The sequence below is a fragment of the Bubalus kerabau genome, chromosome 8 (genome assembly GCF_029407905.1).
Source record: "Bubalus kerabau isolate K-KA32 ecotype Philippines breed swamp buffalo chromosome 8, PCC_UOA_SB_1v2, whole genome shotgun sequence".
NCBI lineage: Eukaryota > Metazoa > Chordata > Mammalia > Artiodactyla > Bovidae > Bubalus > Bubalus kerabau.
In genome coordinates this window covers 75,491,235-75,512,362 of record NC_073631.1, presented here as the reverse complement: position 1 = coordinate 75,512,362, position 21,128 = coordinate 75,491,235, and the positions used below count along the sequence as shown (strand labels likewise).

General features: G+C 38.3%; 1 protein-coding gene across 4 annotated transcripts in view; it reads right to left on the bottom strand.

Annotated features, from left to right (window-relative positions):
* ADAM22 (ADAM metallopeptidase domain 22) overlaps window positions 1-21,128 on the bottom strand; it is a 243,441-nt gene that overhangs the window by 33,225 nt on the left and 189,088 nt on the right. For all 4 annotated transcript variants that reach the window (XM_055590596.1, XM_055590595.1, XM_055590593.1 and 1 more), the window contains exons 18-24: window positions 19,166-19,246; window positions 15,895-15,945; window positions 15,611-15,674; window positions 13,899-14,004; window positions 11,249-11,368; window positions 6,043-6,211; window positions 2,698-2,812 (exon numbers count right to left, since the gene is read on the bottom strand). In XM_055590596.1, the coding sequence (XP_055446571.1) occupies window positions 2,698-2,812; window positions 6,043-6,211; window positions 11,249-11,368; window positions 13,899-14,004; window positions 15,611-15,674; window positions 15,895-15,945; window positions 19,166-19,246 (706 nt within the window). The remainder of the gene's footprint in view (window positions 1-2,697; window positions 2,813-6,042; window positions 6,212-11,248; window positions 11,369-13,898; window positions 14,005-15,610; window positions 15,675-15,894; window positions 15,946-19,165; window positions 19,247-21,128) is intronic.

Sequence of the window (21,128 nt, the reverse complement as noted above, 5' to 3'; positions counted from 1 at the left end):
TTGTCCAAGTGCATTTTGAATGGTTTTATTTTCCATGTATTTTTCTGGAAAATATAATGAGGTCATTGAACTAACATAAAGAATAAAGATAAGGAGAAGAAAGGAGTATCACTATAAAGCACAATACCCCTGGGGAGGAATACTTAGAAATCATATTTTGGACTCCAACCTCTTCCCTAGAAATTCTAGAAATGTTATTGTTCTTATCACTCCATTTTCACAACCAGTGTAAGGTCCTTATTTTGTGTGATATGTTGTCTGTGTAAATATAAGCTTCTAAAGGGAGAAGACATGGCTACAGATGGTCAGGTGGTATACATTATAAAAGACTGTAGTTTCCAGTCTTGCCAATAATGACTGTGGTATCTGGGAAAAACAATGGAAAATACAGAGTCAGGTGAGCTGGAGACTTGTGCTGATGACCTGTGAGAGCGAGGATGCACCAGACTGGCAGGGGGCCAGGGCAGGGCTGGAGATGGTGCTGTTGTGTCCGGCAGCAATAACAGTCAGACAGTCTGCAATGCTATTCTTAAGGAATCACAGCAGTGAAAGGGGCCAGTGAGTCAAAGGACTGGACAACAAGCCCAAGTAAAAGCCCGAGAGCAGAAAATGCAGGCTGGAGGCCTGCCTGGCTCCTGGCTCAGAAGACCTGTTTGGTTGATAAAGACTTATACCCCATGTTAAATTGCGGGGCTCTCACCCAGGGCAGCTTAGTTAGCTCTTTGTCTGCTGCACTCCTGAGGAATCAAAGACAGTAATCATGGATGACTGGCACAGATTCCAATTCCCCATGATGGAGTGGCAGCCTCTCTATCTGGGAGCCCTCAGGAGTCACATGGACAGCAGGGCTCAGACATCCAGGAGACTGGCCGACTCCACCCTGCCCCAGTCATCTGTGGGATAGAGGGTGCAGATACCCGAGGACTCCTGGGGCACTGGGATTTTCCCACTCTAAGACCTAGCCCATCTCCCCTTCCTTTCTTTTCAGAGATTTAACATGCGTGAGTGCTTAGTCACTCAGTCATGTCTGACTCTTTCCAATCCTTTTAACTAGCTTGCCGGGCTCCTCTGTCCAGGGGATTTTTCAGGTAAGAATGCTGGGGTTGCCATTTCCTCCCTCAGGGGATCTTCCCAACTCAGGGACCGAACCAGCATCTCCTGTGTCTTCTGCATTGCAGGCAGATTCTTTACCCACTGAGCCATGGGGAGAGTTCCAGAAAATTAACAGGGATCAATAGACCCTGATGCTGGGAAGGAGAGCAGGAGGAGAAAGGGGCGACAGAGAATGAGATGGTTGGATGGCATCACTGACTCAATGGACATGAGTTTGAGCAAACTCTGGGAGATAATGAAGGACAGGGAAGCCTGGTGTGCTGCAGTCCATGGGTCATAGAGTCAGACACGACAGCATCTGAACAACAATAAACTCAAATGCTAGTCCTGATTACTTCTAAGTAATAGTATGACTTTCGACAAGCCAGTTAAATCCACAGACCTGAAGAGGCTTCTTTCTACATTAAGTGCAGGAACCAGCCCCACAACCATTGCTAAGACTGAAGATGCCAAAATCCTAATCACTCTTTGAGTTTTATTATGAAAGTCACATTGACTAATACATTTAACCTGTATGGATGATTAGAATAAAAATAATAATTTTCTAATTCTTTGGAGCTGAATGGACTTCAGGACTTGAACATTATTTTATGCAGAAGAATACTCAATAATGAAATGATAAAAATAGTTTTAAAAGGGACATTCATCTTCAAGGTATGTCTTCTTTCCACTATCTGCATTTAATTTCTACTTCTCCATTTGGGCCACTCTTGCTTTTAGAACTACACCTGCTGCTTCTTATCCATGTCAAACCCCTTTCAGGCACCTTGGCCAAGGTTACTACTTCTAGAATTACCTACAGTAGAGGCTACAGAAACTGGAGTTTAATATAGATGTGATTTTTTAAGAGAGAATATTAAAGCTAACAAAATATTTTTAAAATCAATTCAAATTTTTCCTCATTTACTTAGTCCCAATATATAAGAAGTATAAAATATAAAATCATACACTTAACAATTTTGATTACTTTATTCATTTAAAAGAAATACTAGGGCTTCCCTGGTGGCCCAGTGGCAAGGAATCTGCCTGTCAATGCAGGAGACACAGGTTTAATCCCTGGTCCAGGAAGATTCTATAAGCCAGGGAGCAACTAAGCCTGTTCACAACAACTATTGAGTCTATGTTCTAGACCTCGGGCTCTGCAACAAGAGAAGCCACCACCACGAGAAGCCCACACTCTGCAACTAGAGAGTAACCCCCGCTCACCACAATTAGAGAAAGGCCATGCACAGCAACAAAGACCCAGCATAGCCAATAAATAAAAATTAAATCATATTTTTAAAAAAAGATGCTAGGATTTGTTGTCAGCTCCAAATAAGTATAAAACTTGGAAAATATCAGCCTGATATAGAACAAGATATGGCTAAATCAATAGACTAAGTTATATTCAATATTTCATATTACAAGATAATGGAAATAATTGGTTTCATAATGAGGGCCCCAGTTGTACATTGTAATTCATTATTATGTAGAATTAACTTATATTTGAATTATATAAAAATAATCCAAACGAAGCTTAGGAAGGGCAGTTTTCTCTCTCCTTGTGCATAAAGACAACATAATGGGACCAAAGTAAGTACCTACCATTGCCAGACAGCGTAATGCCAGCCTTTGCATCATCATTGTAAGGGAAGTAAGTGCTGCACTCTTCACCTATCCAGTGTCTGTTACACACACACTTCAGCTCATTACTGCAAACCTGAAACCCAAAATCAATCTAAAATCAACACTAACTCTTAGGTACAGAGGCATGCAAAATAAACATTAATTTTTAAAAATAAAAATTAATTGTATTAATTTCTAATAATTGTATGCCTAGAATTAGATGGGATTGGACATTCATTGGTACTTTCTTCCTATTTCTAATTACTTACTAATTATCTTGCCCAAAAACTATGTTCTAGAGAGCAACAGAGTTGACCCAGAGAAAACAACAAAGTTTAAGAGAGAATTTACATTCCTTACACAAAAATCGATGATCAATTTGAATTTTGTTAACCCAAGTTTTATGAGGGAGATTTTAAAAAACTAAGCAGAATTACAATCATTTTCCAATTATCCAATACAAAGTTTTCTTCTTCTAAAGAAAGGGTCTTTATTCCAAAATTTTATTCATCTTTCAGGAAGCAGATAAGATAAAGGGAAATCTGACAAAGAAGAGGGGAGGACTGAGGCTTTGCAGTGGTCTGAGAAGAAAGCTTCACAAAACCATAACCTGGGCACCTCACCCCAAGCTCCAGGGCTTAGCTATCTCAGGGGTCATGGAAACTGAGAAGTCCCTCAAACAAAGCCTAGGGGAAAAATTCACATAAACTGGCACCACATTTTTAAAAATTATCAGACAATAATCTTCACTTATATATTCAGGAAACAGAACCTATGTTTCTGTTCTAAAATCGTATTATTCAAAGCAACTTTGAAAGGAATGAGTAGGAGAGAATTCAGTTAGGGGTAGGATCAGAGAAGTTCTTCAGAACTCAGGTTTGATGGGATGGGTTTCTCATTTTTGTCTGCTTGAATCTGCCAGAAGACAACATACATGCAGATTTAACTGTACTATACATATGATCAACAAATAGCAGATTTCAAATTAATTCAGATTAGCAACTTTCTGCAGATTAACAAATATGCAGGAAGGGGAAAATAAAAAGGCCTAAGTTTGAGACCCCAACTATCTTTTCAACAGATCAGGTCAACTGGTTTCTCCAAGTGTGTTTCCACATCATGCAGCAGCACCAATGATACAGCAACAAGAATAGTGACACTGTTGTACACTGATCATAATAAACACAATCACAGCTGACATTATTGAATATTCACTGTGTCACAGGGATTGATCTAAGTATTATGTATCAGTTACAGGTGTTAATTCACTGATTCTTCACAACAATCCTGCATCCTAGGTAATATTATTATTCCCACTTTATAAGAATAGAGTGAAACACAGAGAAGCTAACTAATTTGCCCAATCTCACCCAGTTAGTAAAGAGGAGAGCTGGATTTCACACTCAAACTGTCTGGTTCCAAGCCCACACTCTTAACCTACATGATGTAGAGTATAAAGAGAATATCTACTGTATTTCACATTTTAATTTTTGTCACATATACAAAGTTGAGTCACTATAAGTTAAAAACACATAGGATATAACCTTTCTGTATTATGCATAATTATTATTAATGATTGGATGCTATTTGCCACCTGATTTACTTGTGTCTATTACTCTTTTGTGTGTGCATGTGTGCTAAGTCGCTTCATGTGTCCAACCTTTTGTGACCCTGTGGACCGGAGCCTGCCAGGCTCCTCTGTCCATGGGGATTCTCCAGGAGAGAATACTGGAGTGGGTTACAATGCCCTCCTGCAGGAGATCCTCTTGTACCAGGGATCGAACCTGCATCTCTTAGGTCTCCTGCATGGGCAGGTGGGTTCCTTACAACTAGTGCCACCTGGGAAGCCCCATCACTCATCATGCATTACTCATTCCTCAAACAGTTAATTAACACAACTCTGTGTTACATACTCAGGACTTCTAGATGAATAAGATACAGTATTCATTAGCATTATGATCAAGAAATTATTCCATTATGCTTTTCTCCCATCTCCCAAAAAGCATCTCTCCCTAACATCCTCTTACTTATAAAGGAAAGAAGACTTAGCAGATTCCTTTAAAATAAGGAGCAAAACTACTTCCTATATACCTCCTCTATTCTCCTGTACCAGAAGAACTCCTATTCTTAGGCAAAAAGTAACAATTACTAAGACCTTCCTTAGGAAATTCTTGGTGTATCCTTCAGGGATATACACAGAATGACCAGGATTGAAGGCTTACACTTCCAGGACAAGGATTCTCAACTGGATAGTATAACCAGAAGGAACCCAGAGAAGATAAAAAGAAAATCATGGCACATGCTAAAAGAAGAAGATTCAAGAAATTTTCGTCAGTGTAGGAATTCCTAACTGAAAATGACAAAACTGTACTTGCTAATAGAGCATGTTTATTTAACCTATAAATTTACCTATATCTTGTCAGATACATGATTAAAAAGATAGAATTTAGCCTTTTAAATACCACCATTTTTTCTATTTGGGCTTCCTAGGTGGCACAGTGGTAAAGAATCTGCCTACCAATGCTGGAGATGCAAGACTTGAGTTCAATCCCTGGGTCAGGAAGATCCCCTGGAGAAGGAAATGGCAAACCACTCCAGTAATCTTGCCTGGAAAATACCATGGACGGAGGAGTGAGACAGGCTACAGCCCATAGGGTCACAAAGAATCAGACATGACTGAGCACCACCATTCTTTCTATTCATCTCTGAGATTCATTTCCTTAATTATTCTGCTTCTATTTCTAGACGTTATCCTCAGCTGGTACCCACTGTTTTGGTCAAGGCAATTATTTATGGTCTGTTCTAATTGGTCAGTGCCTGCTGCTGCTAAGTCGCTTCAGTCGCGTCTGACTCTGTGCGACCCCAGAGATGGCAGCCCACCAGGCTCCCCCGTCCCTGGAATTCTCCAGGCAAGAACACTGGAGTGGGTTGGTCAGTGCCTGGACCATACCAATTGTTAAGTATTGTGGCCACTGCCCCTACTTTGTACTCCCTTTTTCATCCCATTATAGTTTGTTAAAATTTGTCTCCTAAGTCACTTGTAGAAAACTCAGATTATATTCAATTAGATCAATTTAACTTAATAAGAGTGGAAAATGTAAGAATTTGGTTAGGAAGATAAAACTTTTTCTCATTCTCAAGCTTTCAGATTACACAACAGAAATATACAAATGACTATGACCACATGACTGTTTATACACTAGCTGGAGAAACATGGGCAGGCATGTTTTCCATTATTACAGAAATAGGCAGTTCAGGGTCATATCTGTTTCTCTGATATAAAAGAACTGAATAGACCCCTATGGTGAGGCAGTGAATACTTACTCCATTTCCTGAGCAAACAGTGCCTTCTTTATTGCTTAAGCAAGTACTAAAGTTGAAGGAAGCCACAGGAAGACACCTGTGTTCTAAACACATCATTTTGGGACCACAGGGTGTCCCGTCTTCTACATAGCCAAGGTCAACATCTTCATCAAGCTTAACATGCCCACCACTAAAAATAAATTGAGAGCAAAGAGAAAGCGGGATTCCATTAATTTACATTTATCTTGAGACTATATTTAAAAATTTAAAAGTAGGCAATATCACTTTCTCTATTTTCTCTTTATTACCTAATTTTAAAAGTAGCATAAACATTTTCAACCTCCAAATGGAGAAAGCAATTGAATCTTTTGATCTAATTATTTGCAGAGATATTTATATTCCTTAGGATTTAAACATAATTATTATAACAAGGGCCTGAAATGGCTCTATCATTTTCCTTTGGCTACTATGCCATGTACAAGTCAAGTAAGCCATTATTAATAACATTTGATTTGATAAATTAAGTACTTTAAAGATTTTAAATACATTTCAAACAATGATGAGAGTTTTTTAGTTTTGGTTACATTTCCCCAAAAGATTGTTCTATTTACAAACTACAGTTGACCTTTGAACAACATGGAGGGTAGGGGTACCACCCTCCATGCAGTTGAAAATCCAAGTTCCACATCCACAGATTCAACCACTGGGGGATTATGTAGCATTGTAGCTTATATTTATTAAAAAAAAAAAAAAAAGACCTGTATTTACTGCAAACAACATGCACATAAATAGACCCTTGTAGTTCAAACCAGTGTTGCTCAAGGGTCAACTGTATATTTGAGAATGGCTAAACTATGGCAACAACTATTCAATACAGAAACCCATACATTAGGCAGGAGTAAGAAAGAAACAGGATAAAAACAGTTAAATAAACAGGATAGGGACTGAAAATGTATATTCATAATCTATTCATATAGTACCATGTCAATGCTACTACAAAAATTTCCATTCTTGTTTATTTGTTTTTATCAAAATTATGCATGCATATAGTTTTATGAGTTAAATAGACAAATTGGTTTTTACAACGCAGTGAAGGGATCCATTGCCCCTACTCCTCTTATATCCTTCCCTGGAGGAAATCACTTTCTACTCGTAACTGATTCTTTTTTTATTTATGTACATATTTTTAAATAATGAGTTTGTATCACTATTTTTAATTTTCCTATTTTCAGTATTATCAATTGACTGCCTTTTATGGAATTTGAGAATTCATCTCTTTCCCCTTTCCTTCCATTATACATTTTGTTGATAACTAGTTAAATTTACAACAAATCATGGATTGTTAGGACTTAGTAAATGAGTGATGTAGTACACCATAATTATACCTATTCTTTTACTTGTACAACTTTTCATTTTCCCTCAGATTCAGTTAGGTTCAGTTCAGTCACTCAGTCGTGTCCGAGTCTTTGCGACCCCATGAATCGCAGCACGCCAGGCCTCCCTGTCCATCACCAACTCCTAGAGTTCACCCAAACTCATATGCATTGAGTCAGTGATGCCATCCAGCCATCTCATCCTCTGTCGTCCCCTTTTCCTCCTGCCCCCAATCCCTCCCAGCATCAGAGTCTTTTCCAATGAGCCAACTTTTCACATGAGGTGGCCAAAGTACTGGAGTTTTGGCCTCAGCATCAGTCCTTCCAAAGAACACCCAGGACTGGTCTCCTTTAGGATGGACTGGTTGGATTTCCTTGTAATCCAAGGGACTCTCAAGAGTCTTCTCCAACACCACAGTTCAAAAGCATCAGTTCTTTGGTGCTCAGCTTTCTTCACAGTCCAACTCTCACAGCCATACATGACCAGTGGAAAAACCATAGCCTTGACTAGACGGATCTTTGTTGGCAAAGTAATGTCTCTGCTTTTGAATATGCTATCTAGATTGGTCATAACTTTCCTTCCAAGGAGTAAGTGTCTTTTAATTTCATGGCTGCAATCACCATCTGCAGTGATTTTGGAGCCCAGAAAAATAAAGTCTAACACTGTTTCCACTGTTTCCCCATCTATTTCCCATGAAGTGATGGGACCAGATGCCATGATCTTTGTTTTCTGACTGTTGAGCTTTAAGCCAACTTTTTCACTCTCCACTTTCACTTTCATCAAGAGGCTTTGTAGTTCTTCACTTTCTGCCATCAGGGTGGTGTCATCTGCATATCTGAGGTTATTGATATTTCTCCCGGCAATCTTGATTCCACCTTGTGCTTCTTCCAGTCCAGCGTTTCTCATGATGTACTCTGCATAGAAGTTAAATAAGCAGGGGGACAATATCCAGCCTTGACGTACTCCTTTTCCTATTTGGAACCAGTCTGTTCTTGCATGTCCAGTTCTAACTGTTGCTTCCTGACCTGCATATAGGTTTCTCAAGGGGCAGGTCAGGTGGTCTGGTATTCCCACCTCTTTCAGAATTTCCCACAGTTTATTGTGATCCACACAGTCAAAGGCTTTGGCATAGTCAATAAAGCAGAAATAGATGTTTTTCTGGAACTCTCTTGCATTTTCCATGATCCAGTGGATGTTGGCAATTTGATCTCTGGTTCCTCTGCCTTTTCTGAAACCAGCTTGAACATCTGGAAGTTCACAGTTCATGGATTGCTGAAGCCTGGCTTGGAGAATTTTGAGCATTACTTTACTAGCGTGTGAGATGTGTGCAATGGTGCAGTAGTTTGAGTATTCTTTGGCATTGCCTTTGAGATTGGAATGAAAACTGACCTTTTCCAGTCCTGTGGCCACTGCTGAGTTTTCCAAATTTGCTGGCATATTGAGTGCAGCACTTTCACAGCATCATCTTTCAGGATTTGAAATAGCTCAACTGGAATTCCATCACCTCCACTAGCTTTGTTCGTAGTGATGCTTTCTAAGGCCCACTTGACTTCACATTCCAGGATGTCTGGCTCTAGGTGAGTGATCACACCATCAAGTCTCTTATTTGATCACTGAATTATCTGTCACTAACTCAAAATTACACCAACCCTGCTGTCAAAATCTCCACTTAAGCTGTGTCTGAACATCAGTTCATCTTGCTGAAATAATCTCCCCTAGAGTTTCAATTTGGAGTTTCCCTGCTCCTATCTGATCTGGTTGGCCCCTTTAAATGGTACAGAGCTGGGTATCTTGGCTTTCTCCAATATACTATTCATTGGAGGATTGCCCTGTCTCTCTCCAGAATGAATATCTTGTTTCCTAAATTCGCTATGTTTCTTTCTTTTTTATTTTGGTGGAACACAATTTCTAACAGCTTTGAGAAAGGACTTAGGGGAGTAAACTTGGGGAAAACTTGTATATCTAAATGTCTCTTTATTTTCTACCCTCACACTTGATTCATAGTTTGCCTGAGTACGGAATTCTACTTTGGAAATTATTTTCTCCATTGTCTTTCAGATCCCAGCACTCTTGTTGATAAATTTGAAACCATTCTAATGCCTATTCCTTTTTTTTTTTTTTTTTCCTCTCCTCTCTGGAAACAGTTGGGATTCTTTTTCCTTAGGTTCTGAAATTTCATATGATAAGTTTTGATGTATTACTAATTTCACTAATTTCACCTTGCACCTGGTGAGCCTGGTAATATGGAAATTCAAGTCCAAAAGTTCTAGATAATGCTCTTGGAGTTGCTGCTGCTGCTAAGTCACTTCAGTCGTGTCCGACTCTGTGTGACCCCATAGACGGCAGCCCACCAGGCTCCTCTGTCCCTGGGATTCTCCAGGCAAGAACACTGGAGTGGGGTGCCATTTCCTTCTCCAATGTATGAAAGTGAGAGGTGAAAGTGAAGACGCTCAGTCGTGTCCGACGCTAAGCAACCCCAAGGACTGCAGGACCCCATAGACGGCAGCCCACCAGGCTCCCCTGTCCCTGGGATTCTCCATGCAAGAACACTGGAGTGGGGTGCCATTTCCTTCTCCAATGCATGAAAGTGAAAAGCGAAAGTGAAGTCCCCCAGTAGTGTCCAACCTCTGAGCCACCAGGGAAGCCCCCTAGCAACCCCAGTCATTGCTAATTTCCTCCCTGCTGTTTTCTTTGTTCTTTATTATTTCTATTCTAACATGGTGAGCTTTACTCTATGTCCCTTTCTTTGTCTCTTTTACTCTACTTTCTGGGAGATAATTTCAACTATTGAGTTTAATGTTTGCCATCTTTTTTTTTTTTAATTTCTAACAGCTTTCCTTTGTTTTCTCTTAATATTCCTCATTTTTAAAAATTCTACCCTATTCTTGTTTCATGATAGAAGTATCTTAAAATATTTATAGGTAGTTGTTGCATTTTCTGGTCATTTCTCTCTCTTTTTAGGTTAGAGTCTTTCTTCATAAATCTGGTCATCTGTTTATATTTGAGTTGGGGAACCAGACAGATGATTGGAAGTTCTGGGACTTTCTGACTGAATATCAATGAGGCTAGATCAGTTCTACACACTTCTGATAACTGATTTTTCTGCTGACAGTAAGCTTGGAAACCTTCTGTTTTATTCTTTGCAGACTGTAAAGCTCAAATCTTTCATGGGACGGTGAGCAGTCACCAGCTTAGCTGGGTCAGGGAAGTAAGCTGTAGATCTAGCAGCTTCTCTAACAGAGTTCACCTATCTTTTTCATGTGAGTTCCTTCCTCTATCCCCAAGTCCTTTGTTCCCTCTTCCAGAAGTAGATGATGCTGCCCATTTTGAGCCTTTTGGGACTGGCAGTATATATTGAGTCAGTTTCTTGGTTTTCCCCATTACTGACTGAGGACTTCAGCATTTTTAGTTTTGATAATCATCTGCCACACATCTATTTGTTCTCCATGCTCTAGGATTTTGTTGCTGCTGTTTCCTCTCCCTTTTTCTGCTTCCTTATGGACATACAAATTCTAGAAAAATATCTATTTAGTGTCATTTTAGTGGGATTTCATAAGGGAGCAAAGGAAGATGCATTTATTTAATCCACTGATAAGAATGAAATGCAAACTAAACCCTGCAAGATTTAACTGGACAATTAAACATAACTCTAGCTACCATACAATAGTCCACATTCAATTAATTCTTCCCTTCTTTCTATCTGTTCTCTGTCAGGATTTACTTAATCATCCCTATGGACTAGAATCCATTTCACCTTACTAACATACATATGAACTGAAAATAGAAGTAATCCTAAGCTTCATTCCTGGGAAATAAAATGGCTAATGTTCTCACAGAAGGGTTAGATCATTACCTGCAGTTTAATGTTCTTCCCTGCTGTACAACTAAAGTAGACGTGATTTCACCATCGAGTTCTCCAAGTCTTGGGATATTACCAATGTTCATACACAAAAGGTAACCACAAAGCACATCCCTGTGTTAGAAAAGTACCAAGTATTTACTTCTTCCCTCAAAGATACAGCAAAAGCCATACAGTTAGAACAATAATGTTATCTTACTTAAGCATTTGTTTTTTCATCAACTGTACTATTGCTTCAAATTACAAGCAAAACAAAATAACCTCAGATTAGTTTACTCCCAGCTTTAAAAACTGTCTTCTCTGAAACGTTTGGTGCACCAAAATCCCAACTATGTTCTAGATTTTCCTTTATTGTCTGCTAAGTATTTATCTAAAGAAAATTACCCATCAAATGGACTTCTTTTATATCTGAATCTCTTTCTTCATTACACATCACAGGATATACTAAGACATTTAAAAAAAATGTTTGATAAGTGAATGAATGAACTTTGAATTAGGATTCTTTTAGAATACAGTGTTTTCTTCAACCAATGGCACCAGAATTAAAGAACAGATTATATACTTTGTGGCTTCTCAACCACATAGGATCATGATTCCTTTTCCAATATATTCCACTTCTCCCCCAGCTAGCACATACAATTCTAATTTAACTTGTAACATATTTTCATTTGTGTTAACTACTATCTTACATATTCTCTATATTTAACACATTTTAATCATTAAGATAGATAATGATAAACATATTCTAATAAATGTCTTGCAAAGACTTATTAGCAGGCCAACAACTATATATGGAAATATTAGACTTTATCATATAGAAAAAGAGAAAAATTAAGACTTGCATCTATCACCAACATAGAAAAATATGTTTTATTGTATTAAAAAATAATTGTTAAAAGTTATATCATCATATTATTGTATATATCATAAATAAAAATGCTTTTTAACATAGAAGACATTCAACATTTTTCATTGGAGTTTACTAAATACTTTAGTATAATATTAAAAACATTAGATGATTTTTATTCTTAAGGAAATTATACTCTGGGTAAGAAGAGAAATTACATACATTAAATATCTATAAAACATAGAGTTAGTGACAAGGACCATAAAAGTAATGCAAAGGATGCAGGAGAAGAGGGAAGTGTGGGGAAATAAATAATAATAAATAAAATAATCCAGAAATAATCTACAGAGTAAGTGCCATCCAAGGGGATGGGGATGGGTAATTTTGGGATAGGTAAAATTTTTTTTATGGAGTATATAGGGTACTTCCTAAAGTATGAATAGCACACATACCCGTGTGGAAGTGCTGCTACTGCTGCTGCTAAGTCGATTCATTCATGTCCGACTCTGTGTGACCCCATAGACGGCAGCCCACCAGGCTCCCCCGTCCCTGGGATTCTCCAGGCAAGAACACTGGAGTGGGTTGCCATTTCCTTCTCCAATGCATGAAGGTGAAAAGTGAAAGTGCAGTCACTCAGTCGTGTCCAACTCTGAGCGACCCCATGGACTGCAGCCCACCAGGCCCCTCCGTCCATGGGATTTTTCCAGGCAAGAGTACTGGATGGAGTAGGGTGCCATCGCCTTCTCCGGTGTGGAAGTAGGACAATAAAATATATTAGAAATGGCAAGGTTTGCTAGACTTTGAAAGAGTAGAAAAGAAAAAACAAAATATGTAGCTTGGGGAAAATTATGGAAGAGATACAGTGCCAGCCTAAGGCTCCATTTCATGCATTAAGCAAGATGGTATGACATTTAGCAAAGTGGTTAAAAGAGAATTCTAAAATCAGACTGCTGAATTCTAATTCTGCTCCTATTATATCCTAGCTACATGACCTTAGTCAACTTAACTGTCTCAGTTTCCTCCTCCATAAAACAGGGCAAACTGCCATTAAGATTAAATGACATCACTTATGTAAAGTGTAATACAGTTCCTAACACACAGTGTGCACTGAATAGATGTTATTCTTACTATCAATTAAGTATGTGGAACCAGTGAAATTTGAGCAAAGAACTGACATGGTCAAAAGGTTCAGTAAAAGATTATTTTGATGGGATCATGCTAGACACTGCTGGCAGAGAAAACTAAGAGGTTTCTGTATTAGTTGAAGAATTGACATAGGTCTTAGTTGGGGTAATGCAATAGGCACAGAAATGAAGAGATGAATTAAAGACAAATTGTGGAGGAGTGAAAGAGAAGAATAAACATGATTTGTCATTTGGATAATGAGTCAGAGAGAAGGTAGCATCAAGGATCACTCTGAAGCTTCTAAACAGAAGGAGAGTGAGATATTAAGATCTTTGGGGAAAAGAGTTCTCTATTAAAGTCAGCATCAGATAATTCCATCTATCAGCACTGAGAACATTCTGTTGGCTTTAATTTTTGTTGCCTTTGAGATGCTGACAGCTGTCTTCTAGGTGAGAAAGACCTAAGGCAGCCATAGGCATCGCTTGAGCCTTAGGAGAGAGGTCAGAATACATATTGAGATTCAGAAACCCTCTGCAAAGGTGCTGTTGGAACTCTGGGAAGAGATGAGGGAAAGAGAATGCTTTATGGCATTCAGAAAACAGGAAAGTCCTGGTCGCTCAAGAAGTAGTGCCTGGAACTGAGGTATAAACTCGGCCAGTTTCTCCATCTCACCGTTTGTTGCACTGTATCCACGTGTCTTTGTCTTTCCCACAGTTACCCTTCTCGGTGCCTTCTATATTCAGTTTCTCATAGCAGTATTTGTCTGATGACATCACATCTGAAGCAGAATAGAGTTTTCTGTCAGTGAGAGATATGCCCCGTGAGCTGTTCAACTCTTTGCAGTAAGGGAAAACACTTGTGAAGAACTTTCTTCTTTGACTACAATGTTACCAATTGCAAAGGTTGTACCCATGCTTCACAAGAGTTCCCCATACCAAAACCATCCATCACTTGCATACATTTCTCACAACTGCTCATTTAAAACTTGAAAACAAATCTATTTAGATCTTTGACATGATTCAGGCTGTAAGTTCTGAGAATAACACTCCTGAGAATTTAGCCAATAACTGGGGAAAGATGCTACCAAATGGTTCATTGACAAATGTTCAATGCTTTAATCTCAGTGCCAGATATAAAGCATGAGTTTTTCACTCAGCAACTTTTATGAATCATAAAGACAACTTTAATAAAAGAATGATCCACGATAATTAAAGACTCAAGAAAGAGCAGTATTTCCACCTTGTTTATTAATTCTTAACGGGTATCAAAAAGTTACTCTGCTTGTAAGCAAACCTGAATTCATGTTAAATCTCTGACTGTCAAATAACATTTTAAGTCATGTCAGCATTTTTGTCAGGATTTTATTTTTGCTAAAGCCAAGGTCAGTTGATCGAGCTATCCAAGATTTAGATCAAAACAACTTTTGCAAACTAATCAAAAGATGACTGTCAGAGTATATTTTTTAAACTGATAATGTTTGGTAGTTTCTTTTCCTACTTCTTGCTATCAGCCACTAATTTTTCTCAAGAGGAGGAAGCAAAAACCGTATTTCTTTGTCCAGAGCATAAGCCTACATAACTAAAATGTTCTCCCATCCCAGTGTTTCTCTAGTCGTTCAAAAGAGAGCATACACTTCCATTCCCAAAAGGATTATAGCCAGTCTTTGTGACAGTTAAGGGTTATCATTATCTTTACAGCTTGCTTTCCAATACAAATCATCTTTTGAAAGAGTTTGAAGCAAACACTTCTTTCAGAAGGGCCAGTAATACTTCTGGAAAAATACAGCATTTAAATATGCATCTAAATTAAATATGTTTTAGATATAAATGTTACATATTTCCTTCTGAAAATCTGCCAAAGTTTGAAGGGAATAACATTAAAATTTCTTTCTGATATGACAGAGTTACCTTAGCAGAAATTCACCTATAACTAGGAAAACCAGCTAGAGTTTAAGAAAGAGAGATAAGAAAGAAAAAGCAATTCTAGCTAAAAGGCTACAGTTCTTATCCAAGGGTGCCCCATTTGGGGTCCATGTCCATTCCACATGGTTGATGGGTTTTGCCTAAGGATACTAAGTTAAAGACAGCATAAGAGGATCAGAAATCCAGGTTTGCTTTGTTCTCTAGAATGGATTTTACCTGCCTGGCAGCAAAGGCACTTCCCATCCAAAGACATGGCTAACTAGCCAACATGTACAGAGCTGTGTCTTATCAAAGGAGGTGCTTTTCTCTAATTTCCACAAAAGTGCTCCTGCTAAGAGCTGCAGTGGCTCTGAAAGTCCCTGAGTCATAACAAAGCGGTTGAAAAATTACTTCCATCCAGTTCACATGTCCTCGGGCCAGCTACCACACTTGGAGAAGGCTCAAACCTTGTTATTTACTCACTTTGCCCCCAGATGTATTTGCATTGTCTATCCCTGGTTTTACATCTTCCTCCAAAGCAAATTCCCTAAAATGGAAAAGCATACCCGTTAGCAGCACAACGTCTACTTCCATCAGGTAACTGCAAAATATGACTAAGAAAACTAGTAGATGAGTATTTTATAAAGGCATTTTACCTTCAGAGTTGACTACGAAACATTTAATATGATCTTCCTACTTTGATGAGACTTAGCATTTCTTTTGTGCTGGTATATAGGAAACATTTAGGTAAAGATGAAGTAACCTACCTGGACACCATCACATGAATAACCATCCATCTTATGAATATTGGGGGCACACTAGAAAAAGAAAACAGAAATATGAACCAAATACACAGCAAGATATTAAGATGAGCTAATCTCTTTAAAGGTTTTCGTTTTGAAAATGAAGTCTCATAATACAGGGTAGTGTCCCAAATCATCTGAAAAAAAAAAAAAAAACAAGATCAAGAGAAAACAAAAGGAAATGTAACAATTGATGCATTTTCCCCTAAAAATAGGGATCTACCAGAGGAAAAGAGCAGTTGATTTGTAAATCCTTATTTACAAATAAAAAGAACCAACAGCAAAGACTCAGCTAACTTATACAGACACACGACTTCTCAGAGCAAGAAAACGAGAGCACAAGACAAAGCCAGAAGGATGCCACCAGATGGAGCAATAGATATGGTTTCCTCTTTCTTAACCATGAGAAGTAACAGTTCTTATACTTAAAATGATTCTCAAGTGAAAGTCTACCTTGGACATGTCAGAAAAAGACATGTTTTATAGCCATCCCCCGCCCCCCAACTTTTCTTCCCTTGGAGCAATTGCGGAAAAGACTGCAAAAGATTGCAAAGCATTCCATTCCTATCTGGATTGAAACAGAGTGTAACTTTAAAATGCGTTATACATTTTTCTATTATTATAGTAATTACATACTTATTTGAGAAAAGTTAGGAAATGTAAAAAAAAAAAACAAAAAACAGGAAAAATGAAAGACCAAAGTCTCTAATATTCCCACCATCCAGAGACAACTATTTTTTATAATTTGGTACATTTTTTCCTCTACCTTTTTCAACATAATGTGGTATTTTATAATATAAGTATAATCAGATTATAGATAATGCTTTATATTCTGTTTCAGCCCTTTACTTTCATCATGCAAATTTAATTGCATCATAATAAACTTTTTTTTTGTAGGTGTCTTTATAGCTATAACACATTCCCTGAGCTAACAAGTCATATAATCGATGTATTAAAATATTTACTTACAAGTATCTCAAATTATGCCATTACAACCAATGCAACAAGAACACCTTTGTATGCACATAATTTTCAGATTTAGAATTCTTTTGAAATCCTGCTTATCACATAATTACATTTTAAAGAAGTTGCTTTAATATACTTTCATTCCCAGAGCCCATTAGGTAATCATTCATTGTATCCCCATCCTCACTAGGTGTAAGCTTAGGAAAACAATGTTAATTAGCCAGTAAGAATGCAAATCTTTAATCTCTTAAAACGACCGCTTTTAAAATAAAGCATTTTTAATGCTTAAAGTAGGGCTTCCCAGGTGGCGCAGGGATCAAGAATCTGCCTGCCAGTGAGGAGAGGCAAAAGATGCAGGTTTGATCCCTGGGTCAGTAAGATTCCCTTGAGTAGGAAATAGCAACCTGCTCCAGCATTCTTGCCTGAAAATTTCTATGGACAGAGGAGCCTGGCGGGCTACAGTCCATGGGTTAGCAGAGTCGGACGTGACTGTCTGAGCATAGCACAGGTAAACCACTACTAATTCTCTTTTCTCTAGAGAAAATAGATTTGGGCAATCTTCACTTTGCATGGCTCCAGTGTGAAGAAATTTCACTAACTATGGTTTTGTTAAATAATACCAGTACCCCAAGGACACATTCAATTTCAGTTACCATAGTAGATTAAGTGTGAGTAATTGCATGAAGAACAAATTTTGCTATTAGCTCTTCAGTCCACCAATCGCTTGGTAAATAAGATACGGCCATCACGGTCAACAGCCCATCTAGGTGCTTCTTTCAACGTCTGTCAGGATTGATCACTGAGAATCTGTTCATTCAGTTCATGTACAGACAACAAAGGACATAGCTTGTTGCCCTTCTGTCTCTGGGGGATATCATGTGACATCTTATAATAAAACTGAATAGTTGAAAGAGGAAATTGGCCAACAAAGGTGAAAGTGCAGCAAAGAAATGAAACTGGAAAATATAACACTGGAAGAGAAATTAAAATCAAATGTAAATAACATGACAGAAAAAAAAAATCAGTGTCTATGGGAATGGGATACTGATACCACTGTTCAGCAAAAAAATTCCCATTCACAACTTCACATCTCTTGGATATTTCACGACATTGAAAGCACAAAGGATCATGTCAAAAAACTGGCCCAAACTTAGAAAGGAGAGTAGCAATTCAACAAGGCATAGGAAAGATGCTCACTAAGTATCATTACATTTCTGACCAGGAGAAGGCAAGCACGGCTCCAATTACCAATAAGTTTTTTACAAAGAAATAAAATGCGTTAATTTTCAATATTTTTGTTTTAATTTAATGTGAGCTAAATAAATATTAGTTCATTTTTTTTCCTTTCCCTATTCATTTAAGTCCAACAGTAAGGGAGTTTTTAATCACCTGATATTTTTTAAAGACCACAGAATAATTGTAAATTTTTCCATTGATTACTACAATACTTCACATGGTTTCAGCTTTCATGGTCACTTCTGTGATCCTGCATTACCATGCAAAGCAAGGACTGCCTGTATATACATACACTGAGATCTGGGATTCCCTGTCAAAGTTTATTAACTTCTGTATCTTCCCTGAAGTGAAAGTGTTAGTCGTTCAGTCATGTATGACTTCTTTCAACACCATGGACTGTAGCCCACCAGGCTCTTCAGTCCATGGAATTCTCCAGGCGTGAATACTGGAATGGCTAGCCATTCTCTTTTCCCAGGGAGTATTCCTGACCCAGGGGCCGGTGTCTCCTGCATTGCAGGCAGATTCTTTACCATTTGAGCCACTAGGGAAGCCCTTATCTTCCCTACTGACAACTAAATGATATTAAATTCAAAAGCAGCAATTAGTGGCAAGCTGTTTCAGGTAAATAAAAGTCAAGACAGGCCCTGTCTCAGAACCCAATATCCTGTGGTTCTCTCTGCCTTATCTGACTCGTTTCAACCAGTTGAAGAGAAGGAGTCTTTCTGTTTCCTCCTTCACCAGCTAGACTAAACACAAAAGACTTTTATTCCCTACTTTCAACAAAAACAAAATAGTTAAGGCAGATATACAGTCTTAAGGTTAGTTCAATGTTAAGATAAAATCACACTGAACATCTGCTCAAGCTTTGATTATTGAAACTTCAATTCCCAAAAAATTAATGAAAGGAGAGAAAGAGTTGACATGAAAGAGAAACATGAATATCCTGCCCATTTCCATTCCATCTGAGGGTCAGTTCACTAAACAAACTCCAACTTTCCCCCCCTTGGATTCAAAGAAATTATTCATAAGTTACCTGGCTTGAATTTCCCGAGCATGTTTCACGAATATCACAATCATTTACTGCTTCACGGCACACGGTTCCCATAGGCTGAAACTAAAATGAACAAAACTCAATGTGCAAAACTGTCAAAGGAAAAAAAAAAAACAAACCTCTTACAGTATCATCTTAGAAATGCAAAATGAAATTTTTTTGGATAGGAATACCTTAAACTAGTTTAAGATGAAAATCTGTGAAAACCATAGCTACTGCATGAAAATGTTAATTTAATAGTTCTCAGGGCGAGTTTCTCACATACGAAGTAATTTGCATAGTCATCACACATAGCCTTACAAGATCTAGCTAAAACAGGATGTGCTTGGTGGTACATCTGTACCAGAAGGACAAGCCAGTCCAAGTTCCAGCAATTCTTTCTTCCAACTAGCTTATGGATTTATACTTTATCCTTCATTCTTACTGGCACTTTTATCATATTATTCTTTTTTACCTCATCAGCTAAAATTTGAAAGTTCCATTTTGGACTGAATTGTAAAAGTTAGAGGAAATGGCAAAGCTATTTCCTCTCATGATTTCCTTTACCATCTTCTTTTCCTGCATCATTTTTTTTACAGATCTATAGCTTGGTCTTTTATTCCCTTTTAATGCTTCTATTATTTGTACCTGTCTGTAAGAATCTTCTTTGGTCTGTTTTCAACTCAAATATTTTTTTTAAGTGTAGGAGTCATACAAATAAACTTGTATGCTTGTTGGCTTCATCAGTTGCAAGAGTATTCATTAAAACAAAACAAAAAGAGATACATAAAGCTACCATCTTTCTCTTTTCCTCTTCAATTCCACTCTCTTTCTTGCTCTGCTGCTGCTGCTAAGTCACTTCAGTCGTGTCTGATTCATGTTCATGTTCAGCCAGAACACTGGAGTGGGTTGCCATTTCCTTCTCCGGTATGAAAGTGAAAGGTGAAAGGGAAGTAGCTCAGTCGTGTCCCACTCTTAGCGACCCCATGGACTGCAGCCCACCAGGCTCCTCCATCCATGGGATTTCCCAGGCAAGAGTACTGGAGTGGGGTGCCATTAAGGTTACTATTTGGGGCTGGGTCCTTCTATGTTTCTAACTCTGCTCACACAAGCATATACAGTATTCTAGACCCCTTCTCTCCCCCAACACACACCCACACACAACTTCTATCCTCTCTCTCTGGTTCACCACCCTCCAGGCAGTTGAGTCTCCTGCTGCTCATAGAACATGAGCAGCACAGTGCCAACTCCAGTCAGGAATTCAACAGATACTTTTCAGAAGAGCTGAACAAAATTTTGTGTTTGTTCATTCATTCAGCAAGCATTTACTAGGCACTTATAATGTGCTAGGCATAGCCTGTGGAGATTTAACAGAAAACAAACACAAGAATCTTTTTGGCAAGGAACTTAGAATTTAGTGGGGATGATACCACTCTAATGGCAGAAAGTGAAGTGGAACTAAAGAGCCTATTAATGAGGGTGAAAGGGGAGAGTGAAAAAGTTGGCTTAAAACTCAGTATTCAAAAAATGAAGAACATGGTATCTGGTCCCATCACTTCATGGTAAACAGATGGAGGAAAAGTGGAAACAGTGGCAGTTTTTATTTTTGGGGCTCCAAAATCACTGCAGACAGTGACTGCAGTCATGAAATTAAAAGACTCTTGCTCCTTGTAAGGAAAGCTATGACAAACCTAGACAGGATATTAAAAATGTGATGTCGGCAGAGACATCACTCTGCCAACAAAGGTCCCTATAGTCAAAGCTATGATTTTTCCAGTAGTTATGCACAGATGTGAGAATTAGACCATAAAGAAGTCTGCATGCCAAAGAACTGATGCTTTCAAACTGTGGTGCTGGAAAAGACTCTTGAGAATCCCTTGGTCAGCAACAAGATCTAACCAGTCAATCCTAAAGGAAATCAATCCTGAATATTCACTGGAAGGACTGATCCTGAACCTGAAGCTCC